This window comes from Cervus elaphus, chromosome 14, assembly GCF_910594005.1.
Source record: "Cervus elaphus chromosome 14, mCerEla1.1, whole genome shotgun sequence".
NCBI classification, from domain to species: Eukaryota; Metazoa; Chordata; class Mammalia; order Artiodactyla; family Cervidae; genus Cervus; species Cervus elaphus.
In genome coordinates this window covers 34,084,794-34,098,831 of record NC_057828.1, presented here as the reverse complement: position 1 = coordinate 34,098,831, position 14,038 = coordinate 34,084,794, and the positions used below count along the sequence as shown (strand labels likewise).

Here is a 14,038-nt window from a genome sequence, read left to right as displayed (position 1 = left end):
AATCTGCAGTTAAAAAAAAAAAAAGTCGAGCAACGCCTCATCCTAACGTCTCCCTGGAGGGGACGAGGAGAGCAGTGTGTCCCCAAATGGATTAGAAACATGGGAAAGGAGGGGTTCCGAACTTCATTATTAAATACTTCCTCTATACTAGAAAAATCAGGGTTCAGGGCTCGGAACTGGGCAGAATAGGCTGAAGCCACCGACACGGCTGAAAGGGTCGCGGGCGCGGATCCTGGCTTCCGAGCGCCACAGGGTTCTGGCTGGAGTGGGGGGCGCGCGCGCTCGGAGCGTTCCTTCCCCCCACCCCCGCCCCAGGGTCTCCTTCCCTCGGGATTCGGAGCCTCCCATCCTCCAGGGCCGACTCGCCGCGGGGCTGGAGGGGGTCAGGACGCCGCGACCTAGCTTAGCGACAGGCCTCTCCCCGGCGACGGCGCCGCAACAAGATGGCGGACGACAGAGACAGGGACGGCACAGGTAAGAGGCACGGCGGAGCGCAGCCCTCGCCGCCCGCCGCGACCCCGGGCGGTTGGTACCGGGGAGCTTCGGACAGAGTGGGACCCCCTACCCCTGGATACCACCCTCAGGGAAAAGGCTGCTGACCCAGCCAGGCCCCGCCGCCCGCCCTGCAGCGGAGGCCCCCCTCCCCGGTTCCTGCCTCCCTCGCCCCGCCTCCCCGGGTCTTCATCCCGCCCCCCACCCCCGTCGTCCCGCCTTCGGAGCCCCGAGCCTCGCTTCCAGCTAGGGTTGCGGCCGAGGCGCCGGCCTGGAGCCCCATAATGGCGTCCTTGTTCACGGTCTCGAGGACACCGCCTCCAAGCCCGAGCTTGGGCTCTCGTCGCCGCAGGCGCCACGCCGGCAGCTACTCAGCCTCTGGGCTCCCGGGGCGGCCTGGGTGAGAACGGATCAGGCTGTGGGCGTCTGCCGTGCTCCTCCCCGGCTGCGCCGAAACCCCGCCCGGCCCAGACGGCTGGCGTTTGCGGCCACCATTTTGCCTTCGTAGCGGGGACGTGGGAGGACGGCCTCGAGGTCACCGCGGCTGCGTCCGCGCCTCCAGGATGCGAAGTGCGCGCACCACCCGCCTGGTGTCTTGTCTTAAGCGAAAAACAAGACAAAACACAAAAAACTTTAATAAAGATGAAAGAGCAGACTCCAGAGGGAACGCGTAGAGCTCGGTGCGCAGGCCTGGTCTCTGCGGCGGCACCAGACGGCTCAGTGCGATCGCGGCGTCAGAGGCGGGACTGGGCCTCCGGTCGCCGGGTGGGAGGCGTTGATAGGTTTTCATGATTAGCGAAAAGAAAACCCGCTTATCCATGTTTATTTGTAAGACTATTACGTTGTTTTAATTCAGCAGTTTGATTAAAAGATTGATGCTTTTTTTTTTAAACCATCCTCCGTTAGTTACTGAAAAATAAGTCTGTATTTCAGTAACTGGTGAACTCGTCGCTAAACCGTCAAGCCATTGAAACGGTAGAGGTAAACATCTTAGAAATGAAAATAATACCCCACCTTTGTTCTTTTTTTGAGTGCTTGAAACATATCAGCATACCATTTTTCTCAGCATGGAACAAAGATGTAATGATAGTAAGTAATATTTACAAGTGTAGAAGCCAGCGCTGAGGTATTCAGTCACTTGTCATGGTGATCACAGAAAAAAGGCGGAGAAACACACGGCACTGTGCCAAAGAGCTACGTAGTGATGGCAACAATACTATTTGTTGTTTTTTTTTAATTTTATGATTACGTTAGTCTGAAAAGCCAGACGTTTTATAGATGTTACCTTCCTAAGATGTCCTTACAATTTTATTGTGCTGTTTTAAAAGTATAAGGTACGTCCTAAGAAAATGATTACTTTTTTAATATTAGTTTTAGAACTTTCCACAGAGGGACTTCCCTGGTGGTCCAGCGGTTAAGAATATGCCGGCCAGTGCAGGGGACACAGGTTCCATCCCCCGTGGGGAAAGATTGCAGATGCTAGGGGAACAGCTAAGCCCCTGTGCCACAACTGCTGAGCCTGGGCTCTCCAATAAAAAAAAAAAAAAACCCCGGGAATGAGAAGCTCCTGCACCCCAATGAAAAGTAGCACCCCCCCTCCCCTCCCCGCCTTGCAGCAACTAGAGAAGACCCGGTGCAGCTAAAAAAAAAAAAAAAAAAGACCTTCCCGAGAAAGACTTACTTTTATTTATTAAAATTCTTATTTACAAAAAAAAAAGGAAGCCTTTCAGGAGATAAGTTAATCATGGATTTTAAAAAAACATTTGATTAGGTCAGTCTGAGAAAAAACGCACTGGTTATGTGGTTATGCTGCAAATAAAATTTGTTTTTCTTCATTAAAAAAATAGATTGAAAGCTTTTTTGATTTTTCAGTTTTCAAAGATACTTTCCTATTTATAATAAACTATTTCAGAGAAGAAACAATTCTGTGTATAGCCGTAGAAGTAATGACTGTTAAAATCAGACTGGGTGTCATTCATTCAGTTGACATGTGTTTAATGCCTACCATATGGAAGGCATTCTGATTAGGTTAGAACTTTGGAGGATATTTTTTTCTCCCAAAGAAGGTGTGCTATGTAAGGGAGATAAGACATCCACAAAAGGGAGAGAACAGTCAGCTGGACTGGGATGAGCAGCCCGTGTGCCAGCTGCTTGCCAGGTGTGTTGTGTCCCCTTCTGATGTGGGCAGCAGCCTGGTATCACTGGGAGCTTGTAAGAAAGGAAGGAGCTCAGTCCTTGCCCCTGAGTTACTGAATAAGACTGCGTTTATGCATTCCTGCCGGTGAGCCACATGCACTAATAAAGGTTGAGAAGCACTGTTACACGGTATATCTCACTCTTTACAAAGGTCGTATGAGTTAATTGTAATAGCAGCTTGAAGGGCATGATGAAACAGAAATATGTTGTCTTGAGAATGAAATAAAGGTATGTTGTCTTAAGGATAAACTAGAGACTCATTTGCTGATAACCATCTTTGAATACACGTATTTCCCTCACATATTTGATTCTCTGCGCTCTGAAGTTTCCGAAATTACGCCTGACCAATTAATCAGAATAGGCTAGGCTTTGAGGATTCACTCAAGCTAACTAAACTCATAAAGAGTGATGTACAAACCTGAATAATGATTTATTGGGGTATGTTGATACATCGATCAGGAAGCTGACCTCTGCAATGTCATATACTGTTTTATGTGTATAAAGCTTTTGTAGAGGGTAGATTTATATTTCTAAAGTTGCTTGATGAATATGGAATCAAACAAAAGAAAGGGGTAATTGTGAAGGCTATTCCATTACCTTATGAGCTCCGAGAGTGTGGGGATCATTTTCTTATACTCAGTGTCTTGCAGAGTGCATAGCACATGGTAGGAATTCAATAAATATTGTCACATGTAGATACTTTAATTCAAAGTGTTTGTTTTAATCAAAGCATTATTTAATGTTTCCCCAAAGATCCACACCTAAAAGCATATACAATTATTGTTACAGATTTTCCCCCTCTTCCTTTCAAGTAAGCTATATGCTTTTATTTCATCTGGCTCAACAAACTTTTTTTTTTTTTTTTTGAGAGCCAAAAAACTTCATTGGCACGTCTTTAAAAAATAACAACACGTATATATTTTAAGTTGTTCATATTTAATCTTTAATTTTTTTTAAGTTCTAAAGGATTAAGTTTCTGGGTAGTCATCATATCCAGCTCTTCTTCAACATTTAGGGATTAAAATCTTGATACAAATAGAATATTGGTAAGAAATAGTAACTAAATCTATGATGGGTTATTTTGCACTATTTATAAAAATTTTCTGTAGGATTATGTACATTGAAATCATGCTTAATTTGTAACATTTTTGTACCTTATACATAGTATAATTTATCTTTTTTCCTAGATTAAAAAATGTAACATTAGCTAAAAAAAGAATTTGAAATTGTAGAATCAAGTTAAGTTTTTTTAAGTACTTAATTTTATTTGTTTTACTAAAAGTAGAATGTTTGCAATGGGATAGGAAAAATTATTTTTGAAGTTCTGTTATTTCTGTGTAAGTTTCCTCAGCCATAGCATTATTTATTTATTTTTTTCTTTCCCTCTGTTTTGTTTAAAATGAGGAATCAATGCAGTTGTTGATTCTTTGGATCTTTAAATCTTATTTTAATGTTTCTATCTCTTAGAGACTTTTAAAAGTAGGACTGGAAGAATCTTCTATTTGTGATTAAAATCATGTCTAGGAAACACACTGTTTAGGAATAACATTCTAATTTATGGCAGGCCATTGAGCTTTGGAAGGCATGTCAGTTTTTTGTTTTTTAAATAAGAGTTAGGTACTCAAAGTTCCTTCTAGGATTTATGATTTTTGTTTGTATTAAAATATTCTTTTCACTTTGAATGCTTTGATAATATTGCTTGGTAAAGCACTCCCAATTAAGGAATCAGCTCCTAGATGGAAGGAGTTTTATAATTTTGTTTTGTGTTTGTTTCCCTGTATTGTGCCATTCCTCTCAAAACCCAGCATTTGGAAATCTAAAGTAAAAACTGAGATTACAGGTTAATGCTACTTCTTGAAAAGTGAACTGTTGATAGTTCAGAGTGTAGTACAAAATAGTAGAAAATGTGAGCACTGAAGTAAGATCTGAATTTAAATCATAGTTTCCTCAAGCTCGATATAATCTTAGCCAAAATACTAAATCTAGGGATCTTCAGGTTCCTCAAATGCAAACTGGAAATAGTTATATCTATTTCATAATCTGTTATAATGTGGACAGTATCTTCTTAGTCATTGTTACACCCTCATCACCCACCACAATGCCTGGCATTAAAGGAATGCTGAATAAATTGGAAAAAAAGTGGTTGGTACATTTTAGGGAATTAGTGGTTGTTTAGTGGATTCCATATGTATGACATAAAATCTAAGTGTTCAGTTCAGATCAGTCAATCAGTCGTGTCCGACTCTTTGCGACCTCATGGACTGCAGCACGCCAGGCTTCCCTGTCCATCACCAACTCCCAGAACCTACTCAAACTCATGTCCATTGAGTTGGTGATGCCATCCAACCATCTCATCCTCTGTCATCCTGTTCTCCTCCTGCCCTCAATCTTTCCTGGCATCAGGGTCTTTTCCAAGAAGTCAGTTCTTCGTAGCAGGTGGCCAAAGTATTAGAGTTTCAACTTCAGCATCAGTCCTTCCAATGAATATTCAGTATGATTTCCTTTAGGAATGACTAGTCTCCTTTCAGTCCAGGGGACTCTCAAGAGTCTTCTACAACACCACAGTTCAGAAGCATCAATTCTTCGGGGCTCAGCTTTCTTTATAGTCCAACTCTCACATCCATTCATGACTACGGGAAAAACCATAGTTTTGACTAGACGGACCTTTGTTGGCAAAGTAATGTCTCTGCTTTTTAATATACTGTCTAGGTTAGTCATAGCTTTTCTTCCGAAGAGCAAGCATCTTTTAATTTCATGGCTGCAGTTACCATCTGCAGTGATTTGGGAGCCCAAAAAAATAAAGACTGTCACTGTTTCCATTGTTTTGCCATCTATTTGCCATGAAGTGATGGGACCAGATGCCATGATCTTAGTTTTTTGAACGGTGAGTTTGAAGCCAGCTTTTTCACTCTCCTCATTCACTTTCATCAAGAGGCTCTTTAGTTCTTTGCTTTCTGCCATAAGGGAGGTGACATCTGTATATCTAAGGTTATTGATATTTCTCCCAGCAATCTTGATTCTAGCTTGTGCTTCATCCAGCCTGACATTTCACACGATCGTACTCTGCATATAAGTTAAATAAGCACGGTCACAATATACAGCCTTGACATACTCCTTTTCCTATTTGGAACCAGTCTGTTGTTTCATGTCCAGTTCTAACTGTTGCTTCCTGACCTGCATACAGATTTCTCAAGAGGCAGGTCAGATGGTCTGGTTCCCATCTCTTTCAGAATTCTCCACAGTTTATTGTGATCCACACAGTCAAAGGCTTTGGCATAGTCAATAAAACAGAAATAGATGTTTTTCTGGAACTCTCTTGCCTTTTGATGATCCAGCAGATGTTGGCAATTTGATCTCTTGTTCCTCTGCCTTTTCTAAATCCAGCTTGAACATCTGGAAGTTCATGGTTCACATACTGTTGAAGCCTGGCTTGGAGAATTCTGAGCATTACTTTGCTAGTGTGTGAGATGAGTGCAGTTGTGCAGTAGTTTGAACATTCTTTGGCATTGCCTTTCTTTGGGATTGGAATGAAAACTGACCTTTTCCAGTCCCGGGGCCACTGCTGAGTTTTCTAAATTTGCTGACATATTGAGTGCAGCACTTTCACAGCCTCATCTTTTAGGATTTGAAATAGTTCAACTGGAATTCCATCACCTCCACTAGCTTTGTTTGTAGTGATACTTCTTAAGGCCCACTTGACTTCACATTCCAGGATGTCTGGCTCTAGGTGAGTCAGATAATCACACCATTATCTGGGTCGTGAAGACCTTTTTTATACAGTTCTTCTGTGTATTCTTGCCACCTCTTCTTTGCTTCTGTTAGGTCCATACCGTTTCTGTCCTTTATTGAGCCTATCTTTGCATGAAATGTTCCCATGGTATCTCTAGTTTTCTTGAAGAGATCTCTAGTCTTTCCCATTCTATTGTTTTCCTTTATTTCTTTGCATTGATTGCTGAGGAAGGCTATCTTATCTCTCCTTGCTATTCTTTGGAACTCTGCATTCAAATGGGTATATCTTTCCTTTTCTCCTTTGCTTTTGACTAGTCTTATCAAGTCCTTATATATTTTTTTCAGACCCACTCCCACAACATATATCTTATATTAACAAGATTGGAAGGAACAATAGAAAGATTTTACCAGACCCACTCCCATAATATAATTTTAAGATGACAGGATTAGTCAGAAGGTTCTTGTTAAAGAGAAACATGTCCTCAAGCAAGATGCATTGTTATATTGACTAAGACAAAGCAATGTAGAAAAGAACATTTGTCTTTTTCTCCTTGGGAACCCTGGACTTCTTATCATCCTACCTAGGAACTGACTCTCTCAATAAAACTTATATCACTTACTGTTAATTCCCTAGGATTTAGAACAGTTGTAGTATGTATTGTAGTCACTCTGTAAATACTTGTTGAAGGAATGAATGAGTGTAATGAAATAACTTATTTTTAAAATGTAGCGATATATTTGAAGCTTAAGACTGGTCTTGAACTTGGACCCTGCTTTTTTTTTTCTCCAGATTTCATTGGGCATGTCATTTAATTTCCTTCGACTTCAGTTCAAAGAGTTCTCGATCTCATCAGCACTTTGAAGTAGGCACTGGGCTAAATATTTTACATGAATTATGTTATTTAATTCTTCGAACAAACCTGTGTGAGAGAGACCTCTTATCCTCTTTCTACAAATGAGTAACAGGGGCTTGGATGGTAAAGCAGAATTCTGGTTTCAGCTCCAACACTAAGAGCTTGGAAGTCATCACCCCTGTTGCTGTAAACTGGAAGAAATACTTGGTAATTTTGGCAAATAGTTGGAGGCTGTGTGGTAGCTGTGCTAGTGAGAAACTTCTGGGAACCTACAGTCTTAGGAAGTCCCTCATATTTTTTTGGGTTTTACTTCTGGGAACCCCACCAGGCTATCTGGTAATGGGACAGGAAAGACCTCCTTGTTGCTCTAGCAGGCAGAGGGGGAAAGTAACCATTTTGAAATCTCCAGAACATTCTTCATAAAAAGATCTGCTTTCCATGGGGAAAAGACATTACCAGTGCCTTGTCCTACCTACCTGTGTTTAGCCAGCCACAGTGCCCCATAGCCTTCTTATCTCATCTAAGAGGATGGGGAGAAGCTAAAAAACAGTTATAAGGGTCACATTCCAGAAACCCTGGTCTATTAAAAAAAACTGAAATTTAATCATGAGATTATAGATTGCTTTTCTTCAACTCACACCTTATCACCACATAAACAGGACTCAGTGTAATACCAGTGTTTTACAACTGAAAAATGTAAATGCAAACTGTATCTAAGGAGGAATTCTGACAGGATTCTGGTCCTAGAGTTACAGGAAACAGGAAACGTTACACACACCCTCGTGCTCAGTCGCTTCCGTGTCGACTCTGTGACTCCATGGACTGTAGCCTGCCAGCCTCCTCTGTCCATGAATTCTCCCAAGGATACTGGAATGGGTTGCCATGCCTTCCTCCAGGGGATCTTCCCGACCAGGGATCGAACCAGTGTCTCTTTTGTCTCCTCCACTGGCAGGTGGGTTCTTTACCACTAGTACCATCTGGGAAACTCAAACACACCCTATTCCTAGTTAAACTGGCATAAAACCTCATACTAATGACCTTTTATCTCAGTTCTTACTACCTGATGCATCAGGTGTGGTTTTTAACAGGAAGTTACAAGGCATGCTAAAAGATAAGCGAAACAACCTGAAGAGAAAGGAAGTATCAGAACCAGACTCAGGTACATTGTACACATTTTGGAACTATCAGATAAAGAATTTAATAACTATGACTAATATGTTAAGGACTGCAATAGAAAAACTAGACAACATGCAAGAACAGATGAGTATTGTTAAGTGGAGAGATGAAATCTCCAAGAAAGAAAAAGAAATATTAGAGACCAAATGCACTGTGATGGAAATGAAAGAATGCCTTTGATGGGCCTATCAGTAGACTCAACATGACTGAGGAAAGAATCATTGAGCTTGAAGATGATGCCACTGGACACTTCCCAGACTGAATGCAGAGAGAGAAAATGAAAAACCAAAGAAAAACCAGAACATCCAAGAACTGGGACAGTTTTAAAAGGTCTAAAATACATGTAATTGGAATTACCAGAAGAAAAGGAATCAAAGAATGAAGCACAAGAAGTATTTGAAATAATAACAGCCAAGAGGAGAGATGTCCCTGACAGTCCAGTGATTGAAACTCCACACTCCCAATACAAGGGGGCACAGATTTGATCCCTGGTCAGGCAACTAGATCCCACAGGCTGCAACTAAGACTTAGTGTGACTAAATAAGATAAATAAATAAATGTATATATTTTTAAAAAAATGGCCAAGAGTTTTCCAAAATTAATGACAGACACCAAACCAGATCCAGGAAGCTAACTGAACACCATCAGGATAAATACCAAAAAGCTATGCCTAGGTATATTATATTTCAAATTGTAGAAAAGCAAAGATAGCAAGAAAATCCTGAAAGAAGTCAGAAAAAAAGTAAGACGCCTTACTTAGGCTTCCTGTCAGAAACTATGTGAAGCAGGAGGGAGTGGACTGAAATAGTGCTGAAAGACAGGTAAAGCAGTATGACCGCGGCCACTTAGCTAACTGCTGAAACAAGGACTCACTTTCAAGGCTGTCTGACTCCAAAGCCAGTGCTCTTAGCCTCTATACCCCACATAGAGAAGTCAAGGGGAATTTTATTATAAAAGGAAGGAAAACCTGGCCCATGATCTCCTTATCTGGAGCAGTAGTTCCCAAACTTTAATGAACTTCAGCATCACCTGGAGGGCTAGTTAAGCCACAGATTCCTAAACACCATTCCCTGAGTTTCTGAACCCGTAAGTCTGGGGCTGGTAGGCTGAGGGTGGGCTCTTGAGAATCTGTATTTCTAACAAAGTTACCAGGGGATGAGGATGCTATTAAAAACCATTGATCTAGAATCTAGGGTAAAGTTTCAATGTATTTCCTTCTAGGTTTTTTCTAGACAGATTTGTATTTTGTTTTGTTTTACGGATTTGAGATTATGTTGTATATAGTTTTATATCCAGCTTTTGTACTTACTATTATAAGCACTTTTTCATGTCATCAGTATCTATCAGCATTATTTTTAATAGCTGCATTTATTATATTTATGAATTATATTTACCTAAGCTTTCCCTGACTATTGGATGCCACATTGTTTCCAAATTTTCTGTGCTATAAATAATGCTGCAGAATAATGCCGCCACGGTAAATGTTCAATGAATGTCTTGTATCAAGAATCTTTTGACACAGCTTTGATCCCCACCGTCTATCCCCTTTGAAAAAATGACTTCATTCCTTCTCCTCTTTGTTGGTTCATACTAGTTATTTATGAGTTACAGGAGATAATCTCATTTCTAAATTCTATGAGTACTTATTGTGATCCTTTTTACTAATTACATTATTTTCTTTTAAAAATGATTAATTGCCAGTCAGAGGTTATGATTCGGGTAAGATACATATTTGCTTATTGTTTGTCTATCCTGCTACAGTGGAAACTTCATGAAGTCAGAGACTTTATTTCACTTACTATTAATTCCCTGGGATTTAGAATAATTATAGGGTTTATTGTAATCAATCTGTAAATCTTTGTTGATGGAATAAATGAACCAAGGGTAACATATCGAGTAAAGTAGTTTAGTGTCATCTTGCATGGTCTTTTCATGGGTAAATGTGTTTTTTGTTAACCTTCTAAAAATATTGAAAATAGTTCAGAGCTACCCTCATTACATTTGCAGAAGCACTCACATTGGAAATTACATTTTCAATCCAACTTCATTGTTTAAAATGCTAGAATGGCACTTCTGCTTCAACATGATGATTGAGGACATGTGTTTATTTTTGCCCTTCCTGAAATCCCACAGAATGACAGTAAAAGAATTAAAAAAAAAAAAAAAAGGCATAGACTTACAAAGATAAAGAGAATAGGAGAGGAGATAATAGGGGTTTATAAAAAGACATTACTTGAGATAATAATTTATTAAATGGATGGATGGGTGGCCACTAACTTAGCAGAACCAAAGAAAATAAACATAAGCCTGTGAAGGAGGGAGCCAAAAAGAAACAAACCAAGGGGAGCTGTGCTGTTGCTGCTAAGTCGCTTCAGTAGTGTCCGACTCTGTGCGACCCCACAGACGGCAGCCCACTAGGCTCCCTGTCCCTGGGATTCTCCAGGCAAGAACACTGAAGTGGGTTGCCATTTCCTTCTCCAATGCATGAAAGTGAAAAGTGAAAGTGAAGTCGCTCAGACGTCCGACTCTTCCAGACCCCATGGACTGCAGCCTACCAGGCCCCTCCATCCATGGGATTTTCCAGGCAAGAGTACTGGAGTGGGTCACCATTGCCTTCTCCTGGGGAGCTGTGAAATCCTGGTAATTTTTAGAATTGGAGGCAGCAGCCACCTCTGATGGCCTGTGTGTGGAGTGAGACTAAATATGTGAGGTTTGGATGAAAGTCATAAGGCAAATGGTTGGATCTCTCATCCTTTGGAGTAACCAGGTGATAACTTCTGGAAATTTAAGTCAGATTCAGGATGCAGGGATGCCTGGCACAGTTGATGGTAGGGGGTGATGTGCCATTAATTATTACCAACTTTGATATAGTAGCTGACGTTAACGTTTGTATTCAATTTAATAGTATCACATAGGTTAAATACTTCCGTTGTTGTTCAGTTACTAAGTTTTGTCTGACTCTTTGCGACATACCATGGACTGCAGCACAGTCCATGTCCTTCCCTGTCTCCCGGAGTTTGCTTAGATTCATGTCCATTGAGTCGGTGATGCTATCTAACCTTCTCATCCTCTGCCGCCTGCATCTCCTTTTGCTCTCAAGCTTTCCCAGCATCAGGGTCTTTTCCAATGAGTTGGCTCTTCTCATCAGATGGCCAAAGTATTGTAGCTTCAACATCAGCCCTTCCAATGAATATTCAAGGTTGATTTCCTTTCGGATTGACTGATTTGATCTCTTTGCAGTCCACGGGACTCTCAAATACTTCTGAGTAGGATTCAAGATGATAAACCTGAAAAGTGGTAGTCTGTCTAATAGTATGTCAAAGAGATGGGGATTTGAAATTCTGTTAATTAAGATCTTCATTAGCTATAAGGAAAGGGAACTATGCAACTCTTTAATTGGTGAGTAGATTTGCATTGGTAACTATATTATAAAATAGAATAAGCACTAAAGGCTTCAAAAGAAGAGTGAAAGGAATTTTAGAGATTAAAGAACTTCAGGTGAAATCAGTAAGTGAAGTTTCATAGAAACTGCAATATAATGAAATGAGAGGGAAAGTGTTTCAAATGTGACCAGTTTCAGTCACTTTATCTGCATTATACTTCAACTGTACACTTTTGTGGCTGAACTGTATCTTATATCATCTAGAATTGTACCACCTTTGGCATCTTAAATTCAGATATTTTATTCTTGAACTGCCTTTTTATTCAGCACTGATTATTTTTAAGAATAATTTTGAATAATAATTTTGTAAAATAATTTAAAATTTACAGAAAAACTGTAATAGTACAGAGAATTCCCACTTTCCCTTTACCCAGATAAATTTCAATATTTTGTCACATTTTATCACTCTCTCTCATACATATACATATAACCTGTTGTATGTATCTGTTATATATGTATATTCTTTACTTGAAACACTTAAGAGTAGTATGTTACAGTTGTGCCACTTTCTTCCTTAATACTTTTGCATATATTTCCTAGGAACAAAGATAATCTCTTATGTAAAATCTCTAAGAAGTTTAATTTAGATGCACTTAAAAAATTGAAGTGTGGTTGATTTATGGTATTGTGTTAGTTTCAGGCATACAGCAGTATTTTAGATATATATATATTTCTTTTTTTCAGATTATTTTCCATTGTAGGTTATTATAAGATATTGAACATAGTGCCTTGTACTATATACAGTAAATTCTTATTGCTTATCTATTTCATGTATAGTATTTTGTGTCTGTTAATCCCATACTCCTCGTTTATTCCTCCCCCCTACTCTTTCCTCTTTGGTAACCATTAGTTTGTTTTCTGTGTGTGTGAATCTGTTTCTGTTTTGTATATAGATTCATTTGTATTATTATTTAGATTCTACGTATAAATGATATCATATAATATTTGTCTTTTTCTGACTGAATTCAGTTAGTATAATATTCTCTAGGCCCATCCATGTTGTTGCAAATGGCATTCTTTTTAATGACCGAGTGATATTCCATTGTGTATATGTGTGTGTGTGTGTGTGTGTGTGTGTGTGTGTGTGTAACTCTGTTTTTAATTTTTAAAGAAAACTCCACAACTGTTTCCAAAAGTGTCTGTACCAATTTACATTCCCATCAACAGTGTAGGAGGGTTCCCTTTCCTTCACACTCCCTCCAGCATTTATTATCTATAGACTTTTTTGATGACAGCCATTAAAAAGTATGAGGTGATACCTCGTTCTGGTTTTGATTCACATTAGTAATTAGTGATGTTGAGCATCTTTTCTTGTGCCTGTTGGGCACCTGCGTGTCTTTTTTGGAGAAATGTCTACTTAGGTCTTTGATTGGGTTGTTTCTTTTTTGATAGTTAATTGTATGGGGTGTTTATATTCTTGGCTATTACTCTTGTCAATCACATTGTTTGCAAATATTTTTTCCCAGTTCATAGGTTATCTTTTCATTTTGTTGAAAGTTTCCTTTGCTGTGCAAAAGCTTTTAATTTTGATTAGGTCATTCGTTTATTTTTGCTTTCATTTCTTTTGCCTTGGGAGACTGATCTGAGAAAATATTCCTACAATTTATGTCTGAGAATGTTTTGTCTATGTTCTCTTCTAGGAGTCTCTTCATGGTGTCATGTCTTATATTTAGGTCTTTAAAACATTTTGAGTTCATTTTTGTATATGGTGTGATGGAATGTCCTAATTTCATTAATTTACAGGTAGCAGCCCAGTATTCCCAACACCACTTACTGAAGAGATTATCTTTTCTGTGTTGTATTTGATTGCTGTTTTGTTGTATATTAATTGACTGTAAGTATGTTCCATTGATCCATATATCTTTTTTTGTGCCGACATTAGGCTGCTTTGATTATTGTAGCTTTGTAATAGTCTCTGAAGTGTAGAAGGATTATGCCTCCAGCTTTGTTCTTTTTCATCAAGATTGCTTTGGCAATTCTGGGTCTTTTGTGGTTCCATGTAAATTTTAGTGTTATTTGTTCTAGTTCTGTGAAAAATGTCATGGGTATTTTGATAGTGATTGTATGAGATCTGTAGATTGCTTTGCTTGGGAAAGCCATTTTAACAATATTAGTTCTCCCAATCCAAGAGCATGGGAGATCTTTCCAT

The 14,038-nt window shown here is 39.6% G+C and overlaps 1 protein-coding gene across 3 annotated transcripts in view; it reads left to right on the top strand.

Moving 5' to 3' along the window:
• The first annotated feature begins 341 nt into the window (after window positions 1-341).
• Window positions 342-14,038, top strand: part of EFCAB2 (EF-hand calcium binding domain 2) — a 130,034-nt gene continuing 116,337 nt past the window's right edge. For all 3 annotated transcript variants that reach the window (XM_043923684.1, XM_043923682.1, XM_043923683.1), the window contains exon 1: window positions 342-474. Coding sequence is in view for 2 of the 3 variants with exons in the window: in XM_043923682.1 (XP_043779617.1) it covers window positions 444-474 (31 nt within the window). In the remaining variant the exon portion in view is untranslated. The remainder of the gene's footprint in view (window positions 475-14,038) is intronic.